Below are 9,962 nucleotides of genomic sequence, written 5' to 3' on the forward strand. Positions count from 1 at the left end.
TCTTAATTAGATCTGAAAAATCTCGTTTATTAGCATATACAAAATTTAAGTACTGTGGAGGCAACAGATAAGTTGACTAGCCAAAGCTGCTCAGAGTTTTAAGAAAAACCTTCCCATTCCAAGTGATAATTTGTTGCAGAAACCACTAATGAAACCAAACTATTTTTATCATCTTATTCAAATTCAGAATTCTGAACATACATTCTTATATTGAAAAGTGAAGCTTTATACTCACGCTTTCAACTCTGCAAATCTCACAAGGATGCGAGCATAGCTCTCATCTTGACTATGCTTTTCTGCAGGTAATGCAGTCACTGCTTGACTGTAGCGACCAATGAGTCTATTCAGTAAGCTAACATCTGTCTGAGGAATGCCCTTTTTCTCTAGCCTAAGCAAAAAAGACAGCCAATCTTCTGGATTATTTGTCGTCATCATTATTTGATTAACAGTTCCAGAGTTATCTGACAGAAAAATAACAAAAGGATATTGGTCAAAAGTGCAGCAAACGTGAACAGAAAAAAGCTCTTTTCATAAGTTTTTACTAAGACTGATCTTGTGTTAAAAAAAAAGTTTTAGAGCAACACAGTTAACTAAAGAAACAAGACAAAACATAGTCATTAATATTGAAGAAATGCTAAACCTTAAATACTTGTAGTTAACAGTTCTTTCGCTCTTCATCTAGATTAAGATCACTTGTGTAACTGACATAGTTACATACCTGTTGTATCAGCTGAAATTTTAGTACAGTTAAATTCATCTGTGATATTGTCTTCATTTCTGTATTTGTTTTTCAAGTCTCTAACTCTGTTCATGATTGAGGCAATCTGTGGCAATCCTCTTTCACCTAACTCCTCCTCCTCCATCTGCAAACAGAAGGTTAAAAACCAGTGAAGTTACTGAAGAACCCTGCTACAGCTCACCTTAATTGGAATTACCATGTGAAAGCCTCTCATGTATATTTTGCAGATTAACCAAGACTCAACCACATTATGTAACAAACACTCTATTAAGCCTTTGTCAATGTAGTTACACAAGTAAACTTCTTAGCAGAAGCCAACATAGATGAGCAAAAGGAATCAGTATTTAATTTACCTGCCCAAGTACCACTCCATCCTTCACAGCAGCCCTTTCCAATACGGTATATCGAATGTCTGAATAAAAGGAGGATGGGATGTGCTGCCTGAGTACCAATGAGTCTATTGTATTAGCTCACAGCTTGAATCCATAGACTGGAATGGCTAACAGGCAATCCTCCTCCTAGCCATGCAATCCTGCTACTAATAAACAGCAATGGAACAAGTATTTGTCATATTTCATTACGACCTGGCCTGGGGACAAATCCCAACAGAAAACTACATAAGCAGGAACAGCTTTCATCATCATCTTTGATGTTTTTCCTGCTCTCTCAACCGTGTCACCGTACAGACAAGAGAAAGGAAAGGCAAGAGACTTTCATTTCATGACACTTGTAAGGCTGGGTTAGACTACCTTAGATGCGTATTTCCCCCCAACTCCCTTAAAGGTGAATATTTTACAAATGGCAAGAAAATGTGATTATATAAACTTGAAGTTTAAACAATATCTTTTCTATCAAGGGGATAACTTAGAGTAGAAATAAATCTCAAGACATAAAAGATACTTAAAACCCACCTTCTAGCATTACTTCCTCTCTGTAATGGGAATGTCATTTTTTAACATTGTTGGACAGTGAGATGGACTCTGGAAAATATCAGTTTATCCTTGTTATGCCTCAGTTTTAACATTATGCTACTTTAAAGGAAGATTTACTGTGGAGCACTTATTTATACCACTGAGAGTCTAAATCAAGCACTGGGAAATAGCTCCTCATCCTAGTTCTCATTAATTTTCATTGTTGAGAAATTTTACCACCTAGATGTCTATCCAGAAGGATCCATCCTAAGAGACTACACAAATATAGACAAACCACTGAATATAGATGAACTTGTATGGGATATGTAACAAATTACTATACTACATTGCTTGTAATAAATAATTTTCAAATTTGTATCAATTCCTGGCTGGACTATCTGCTTTAAGGAACACAACCCAGCACAAACTGAAAACTGATGGCAGAGGGGAAGGCTTGCCAGGAGATGAGGGAAGTTCCCATGTGAAACAGACAACTGCAGCATTTCATAGCCTGTGCAAACCTCATGAAGTTCAACAAGGCCAAATGCAATGTCCTGCACCTGAGTTGGGGCAATTCCAAGCACAAATACAGGCTGGACAGAGAATGGATTGAGAATAGCCCTAAAGAAAAGGACTTGGGGGCGCTGGCAGATGAGAAGCTTAACATGAACTTGCAACATGTGCTCACAGCCCAGAAAGCCAACCATATCCTGGGCTGCATCAAAAGAAGTGTGGCCAGCAGGTTGAGGGACATCATTCTGCCCCTTTTCTCTGCTTTCATGAGACCCCACCCAGAGGGTTGTGTCCAGCTCTGGGTCCCCTAACACAAGAGGGAAGTGGGCCTGTTGAGGAAAGTCCGAAGGAGAACCATGAAGGTGATCAGAGGGCTGAAGCACCTCCCCTGGCAGGGCATGCTGAGCCCTGGGGTTGTTGAGCCCACAGAGGAGGTTCTAGGGAGGCCTTATAGCAACATTCCATAATATAAAGAGGCCTAAGAAGAAAGCTGGGGAGGGACTTTTTACAAGGACATGCAGTGATAGGACAAGGGGGGGATAGCTTTAAACTGAAAGAAGATAGATTCAGATTAGATATTAGGAAGAAATTCTTTGCTATGAGGGTAATGGGGCACTGGAACAGGTTGCCCAGAAAAGTTGTGGATGCCCCATCACCCTGGAGGTGTTCAAGGCCAGGTTGGATGGGGCTTTGAGTGACTTGATCCAGGGAAAGGTGTCTTGCCCAGGGCAGGAGAGTTGGAACTGCATAATCGTTAAGTTCCCTCCCAACCCAACACATTCTATGATTCTACGATTGCAATTAATACTGTGTTGGAGAAGCGTGAACAGAATTGGCTGGGAGTGGGCAAAGTCATAGATAAAATACCAACCCCAAAGCTCTTCTCTGATGGTTACTACTGAAGACAGGAAAATATTTGGAAATTACCACTGCTTTTACAAATAAGCCAAATAAAACAGTGAATAACTCTGAGTAAACCTTCACCGAATTAAGGCTGTGATAAAACAGGGATGAACTACAAATCTCTGCCTGAAAAGAGTCCAGGAGAAAAATTTTATCAATAACAAAACACATACCTTAAAAAACACATCATACATCTACAGCATTATTTTGCACAGTTTGACAGTAAAAGGACCCAGCCTTCTTCTCACCACAAGGAGAGCAAGTCACGATATTGCAAGTTTAATATACACACAGAAGTGTGAAAAGATATTTTGGGTGAAAAGTCCAGCAAAGATGGGATTATTTCCAAAGAACAAGTTAACTAGGTAAGGGCTTACAAGTTCCTACCTAAGCACAAGTCAGGGCAGAGTGCATGCAGGTCAGTAAAAGCGCATTTAAGGACAAGAAAAATAATGTAGGAAGAAACATAAAAAGTCAAGGAAAAAATTAATATCACTGAAGACGGTGTCTTGCAATCATTTATTAGGCTGGTAATTTAAATCTAGGTTTGCAATTGTTAACATGCCAAATAAACATAAGAACTGTTATACCAACTCACCCTCAATTCTCAATTAATATATCATAGCACAGCGGTAATCAAAATTGATCTATTGACTATAAGGGTCTAACTTCCAGATGGATACAGGCTAGCAAAGACAAATTAAACTATACTAAATCTATAATTGTCCAGCACCTCATTAGAAAATTTAAGAGCTCTACCAATCAATACATGATGAAAACCACTGCTACAGCAAAGCATCTGTCAGAGATACATAAAGCTTGGAGGTTTTTCCCAGCAGAGCTAGTGAAAGAGCACACAAATACACTCAGCAATTTCAATAGATGCAGCACAGGCAAAAGCCTGTGAGAAAAAGGGCGCTTTTCTTATTTGACACTTTCACATTTCAGGCAGCTTCCCAACTCACATCTCCCCTCCCATCACAACTATCTATTAATATTAAAAAAAGTTATTAACACTCAGCAAATCATGCATATATAGTAAGGGATATGGAAGTCTCAGAGGGATGTAGTTAGTTCCTACATTATGTAGCCTAATCTGCACACCAGAAGCAAATTGACTTCTATATCCTCCCTGTTTAACACAAACTTAACCCATCCTGATGACTCCCTTCCTCCAGGTTCCCCTGCTGCTTTAATGAGTAGCACATGCCCAATGTACAGCAACCAGACAAAGCTCAGACCACAATAAAAATCAGAGGCTCGAATTCAGCAGTTCTAGGACAGAAAGCCTGACAGAAAGGGAGGTCCTTACAGGTTTTATCTCCCACAAAATTAGTCTTTTCTTCCTCTTTACAGCCTGTTTCTGCACAGGAATTACTATATGCAATTCCCCAAAAGGGTAAAGACCTAAAACCAGAATTTTTCTGCAGGTACATATACATAAAGCAAAACCAAACTATGATCCTGTTAGCATCCTTTTACTCTACCTAAAGATTTAGCACACAATGCTAATCTAAGCTGCTTGCCTCACGTAATAGCAATTAGTTTTACTAAGGTTTTAGTTGGTGGAAGAGGATTCACACCCTCCTTTGTTCAAAGGGGTATTGCCAAAGACAACAGACACCTATTTTTAAGCTTCTAAAAGGACATAGATTTAGAGGTTTAAAGACTTTTTTTTTTTTAAGGAACACATGCCAAATCCTCAGCTTAGGTTGTTCCAAGACTGGCTCTGTAAGCTGTCCCATCTTTTAGAGATCATGTTGCTAAAACTTACATAGTTGATAAGAGTAGCAAAGACTGTTTAACATGCCATTCTCAAGGTGATACTTATCATAAGAAAAAAAACCCATTTATCTCTTCATAGTAAGATTTTGGTACACACTGCAGTTTTGCCTTTTGCATATATAATAGAAGGGGCTACAGGAACTCACATACTCCAAATGTACTCTTTATGAGGGAGAATAGCCTTAAAAATCTGTCCTTGAATGGTACCCACTCCCTCAAAGTATGGATGAAGTCAGCTTCTCCAGAAGATGAAGCATCAAGAAGATCAAAAGAAACTTAACTCATTATTAGTTATACCATGATCTCTCATTACAACCATAATTGCTAACCATTCTCAGATAGATTTCATTTTTTAAACATAATATTTATATTTTTCTCACCAACATAAAAGGCTTATTATTCTTTTTGCAGGGATAGCTTGGCAAGTATAGTAGATAAAAAAAATATTTGCTGTAAAAATACAAAGTTAACTCACATCAATACATATCAAACTTACATTTCTGGTGTGTTGCTTAACTGTTCAAGGCTCAATGCATAAAAAAGAAAACCTCTCTTTAAGAATGGGTACGCCTTGTCAAAAAGGATACTGTGGATGACTGTCAGGGTACCTCAGATGATCCAAAGAATCCAGCAAAAGCAAGAAACATAGCTCTCCATCCTGAAGAAATTCCTGTGAATCACAACCAAAGAGTTGGACATCAAAAAGTAAATGAATATTAAGTATATCCTGTAAATTTGCCTAATCTTCATGACATGCCAGAAGTAGGTTTCATTAAATCATTGAAACAATTCTTAGCTAGGAATATAAAGCTCAGAAATTACTTTTGGACTGAGAGCAAATACTGTAGCCAACTTCTACAGTATTTACATTATTCTGTCCATACATTCAGTTCAAGATTTAATAGTGCTCACCATTTACACAGACACACATACTTGCATGTAGTACAGAAAATGCTGTCAGTTACAGGAAGCAGAACTATCTCCAGGAGCAGTTATATCGACATTGTTTAAATATACTACAGTACTATTGTAGACCCTTCCTGAACATTGGGATCTATCACATGGACATGTAAGTGTTTAAAAGTTCCTGCACCCAGGATTTCGCCACCTTGGTTCAAGGCAAGTAAGACTACAAGCATTCTGTAAGTACTACACCAGGAATTACTTATTACTGTTTTGAAGAAAAAAAAATACTAGTCAGCACACTGCTGAATTTCTTTAAAGGCCATGGGAAGCCATGAATGCATACAGCCTCCTTTTTAAAAAATATAAGCTCTTAGGTTGAAGCCTAAACAGCAAATTGCACAGTAGGAATATGAAAGAAATCCTGTGACTTCTGTTTACTCTGGACAGGGGTACTAGAAAGAGTCAAGCTAAATTTTTCCATAAGCAATCACCAAAACTGGAATTCAGATGAGTGGCAAAGGCCCTCCAAATCCTACCCAGCTAGGTGGCTGCCGATGTTTTTCTTTTTTAAGTTTGGTGAACTAAAGTTTATTGAACTAAATGAAGAAGGAATTATGCCTAATGCAGTTGGCTGCAGACTTGCTTGGCAACACGAGATCAGATGTAACAGGGTAAGAATAGCAGTCCTGCAAGCTGTAGAATCATGCTTGGTTGGAGAAAACCTTTGAAATCACCAAGCCCAACCGTACCTGCTAAATCATACCCCAAAGCACACCCCAAAGAGGGGAAAAACACACACAAGGATGCACCCAGAGGAAGGGAAAGACACACACACACACAAGGATGCACCCAGAGGAAGGGAAAGACACACACACACAAGGATGCACCCAGAGGAAGGGAAAGACACACACACACAAGGATGCACCCAGAGGAAGGGAAAGACAACACAAACACAAGGATGCACCCAGAGGAAGGTAAAGACACACACACACACGGATGCACCCAGAGGAAGGGAAAGACACACACACACAAGGATGCACCCAGAGGAAGGGAAAGACACACACACACAAGGATGCACCCAGAGGAAGGGAAAGACACACACACACAAGGATGCACCCAGAGGAAGGGAAAGACACACACACACAAGGATGCACCCAGAGGAAGGGAAAGACAGACAAGGATGCACCCAGAGGAAGGGAAAGACAGACAAGGATGCACCCAGAGGAAGGGAAAGACAGACAAGGATGCACCCAGAGGAAGGGAAAGACAGACAAGGATGCACCCAGAGGAAGGGAAAGACAGACAAGGATGCACCCAGAGGGGTGAAAAACACACACAAGCTTGACTCGAAGGAGAAAAAACCACACACACAAGGATGCACCCAGAGGAAGGGAAAGACACACACACGCTTGCACCCAATGCGGGGGAAAACATACACACAAGCTTGCACCCAGAGAGGGGTAAAAATACACACAAGCATGCACCCTGAGGGGAAAACACCACAGAAGCTTGTACGCAGAGGGGTGAAAAACACACACAAGCTTGACTCGAAGGAGAAAAATACACACACACAAGGATGCACCCAGAGGAAGGGAAAGACACACACACGCTTGCACCCAGAGAGCAAAGGGAGAAAGCAGCACTGCCGCCCTGGGAGCCCCCGATGCAGGTCAGCCCGGGCCCCCGCACTCACCTCCCGCCGCGGGGCCGGGGCCGGGGCGGCTCCAGGCGGGCCCGCGCGCCCGCGCCGCTCCCCGTTTGAATCTCAGCAACGGCCGCAGCGCGCGCTCCCCATTGGCCGGCGCGGCGCGCGGGGCGGGGCTCGAGCGCTGATTGGCCGGTGCGGGAGGGGAAGCGTCACGTGACGCCCCCCGCCGTCCCGCCCCCCCCCCACGTGGCCCGGAGCGGGCGGGAGGGGGTGGGGCTGTGCCGGTGGGGAGCGGGGAGTCGCCGTCTTGGAAACGGTTGGATGGAAAAGACCTGCGACATCACCGAGCACAATCGCGCCTGTAGGCTGCTAAACCAGCCCTCAGCACGTCATCCACCCGGCTTTTAAACGCCCCCAGGGACGGGGACGCGGCCACTCCCTGGGCAGCCTGTGCCAGTGCCCGAGAACCCTTCTGGTACAGAATCCTTCCCTGATGGCAGGGAATCATAGAGTCACTAGATTGGAAGAGACCCACAGGATCATCGAGTCCAACTATTCCTATCAAACACTAAGCCATGCCTCTCAACACCTCATCTACACCTCTTTTAAACACCTCCAGGGAAGGTGACTCAACCACCTCCCTGGGCAGCCTCTGCCAGTGCCCGATGACCCTTTCCGTGAAAAATTCTTTTCTGATGTCCAGCCTGAACCTCCCCTGGTGGAGCTTGAGGCCATTGCCCCTTGTCCTGTCCCCTGTTACTTGGGAGAAGAGGCCAGCACCCTCCTCTGCAACCTCCTTTCAGGTAGTTGTAGAGAGCAATGAGGTCTCCCCTCAGCCTCCTTTTCTCCAGGCTAAACAACCCCAGCTCTCTCAGCCGCTCCTCATAAGGCCTGTTCTCCTGCCCCTTCACCAGCTTCGTTGCTCTTCTCTGGACTCGCTCCAGAGCCTCAACATCCTTCTTGTCCAGTCTGAACTTCCCTTGGCACAGGTTGAGGCCATTCCAGAGAATCTGTGGATGCCCCAACTAGGTTAGTACGTGGTTACAGGCTGAGGTGAAAAAGTTATAGTGCATACATGGGACCTGAAGGTGAGCCAGTAAGACCAAACCTCCAACAAGCAGACCTGAACCCTGCTCCTACCGCCAAGTGCTGTAGGATTGTATGATGAACAAAATGAAAGAGAGGTCAATCTTTTGTAACGAGTTACCATCAGGAGAATCCTGTTAATTATTCCAAATACCCGATGATACAGTAAAATTTTGTACCATGGATGATGGTGCTGCAAATCTGAGTGTATTAAAAGCACAGATGAGTTATGAAGGATTTTTCAAATGAAAATTTGACAGCCACTAACGCATCCTCTCAAGTTGATATTTGAGGTTCAATGTCCCTGATACGAAGGGTTGATCCAGAAGAAAATAGATGGTAGCTCATAGTTACAGCTAATGACAGACATTTGGTGTAGCTGATTCAGTGGAAAGCCTTTGGTGAGACCACTCCTGGAATCCTGTGTTCAGTTCTGGGCCCCTCACCACAAGAAGGATGTTGAGGCTCTGGAGAGAGTCCAGAGAAAAGCAACAAAGCTGGTGAAGGGGCTGGAGAACAGGCCTTATGAGGAGCGGCTGAGAGAGCTGGGGTTGTTTAGCCTGGAGAAGAGGAGGCTGAGGGGAGACCTCATTGCTCTCTACAACTACCTGAAAGGAGGTTGGTAGAGAGGAGGGAGCTGGTCTCTTCTCCCAAGTGACAGGGGACAGGACAAGAGGGAATGGCCTCAAGCTCTGCCAGGGGAGGTTCAGACTGGACATTAGGAAAGAAAAATCACGGAAAGGGTCATTGGGCACTGGCAGAGGCTGCCCAGGGAGGTGGTTGATTCACCTTCCCTGGAGGTGTTTAAGGCACGGGTGGACAAGGTGCTAAGGGGAATGGTTTAGTGTTTGATAGGAATGGTTGGACTCGATGATCCGGTGGGTCTCTTCCAACCTGGTTATTCTATGATTCTATGATTCTATGAAAGGTTTGTGGAATATTTCATGGACTCCATTTACTAAGAGTATCAGGACTGTTCCTAACTTATGATGTATTGCTACAATCTACAGATGTCTGCCAGAAGAAGCAAACAAGTGTTCTAGATGACAGAGTCACCTCAACAACTGAGTTGTTGTTCTGAAAATAATATGTGGGTAATTAACAAACTATTAAGATTTTCAGCAGGAAGGGTAATCACCAGATGTCTAGTATCCCCACTCCTCCTAGCTGTTATTTTTCCCTGACGTACTACTTGTTTGTTGCTACTACACTACTTTGAGACTTACCTGGTTTGGGGTTTGTTTTTTTTTTAATGAAGAGGAAGAGAGAACAATAGTTACTTGTATCAGTGGTTCTCATAGTATTTCTTCATTTATGGATCTGATGCATGCTTTGTGACTGGACTTAGAAAATAAACTTTTTTTCCTGTACGGATGGACACACTTGATCATAGAAATAATGGGAATCTGGGCTTCTTTGTTGTCTGAAACCAATTTTTGCTGAAAGTCTGTAAAATGGACAAATGTGCATG

At 42.9% G+C, this 9,962-nt stretch overlaps 1 protein-coding gene across 1 annotated transcript in view; it reads right to left on the reverse strand.

Annotated features, from left to right (window-relative positions):
* Positions 1-5,366, reverse strand: part of TTK (TTK protein kinase) — a 30,037-nt gene extending 24,671 nt beyond the window's left edge. The window contains exons 1-3 of the mRNA XM_069851324.1: positions 5,348-5,366; positions 719-863; positions 236-461 (exon numbers count right to left, since the gene is read on the reverse strand). Of these exons, the coding sequence (XP_069707425.1) occupies positions 236-461; positions 719-863 (371 nt within the window). The 5' untranslated portion in view covers positions 5,348-5,366. The remainder of the gene's footprint in view (positions 1-235; positions 462-718; positions 864-5,347) is intronic.
* Positions 5,367-9,962: the final 4,596 nt, after the last annotated feature.

This window comes from Phaenicophaeus curvirostris, chromosome 2 (genome assembly GCF_032191515.1).
Source record: "Phaenicophaeus curvirostris isolate KB17595 chromosome 2, BPBGC_Pcur_1.0, whole genome shotgun sequence".
NCBI classification, from domain to species: Eukaryota; Metazoa; Chordata; class Aves; order Cuculiformes; family Cuculidae; genus Phaenicophaeus; species Phaenicophaeus curvirostris.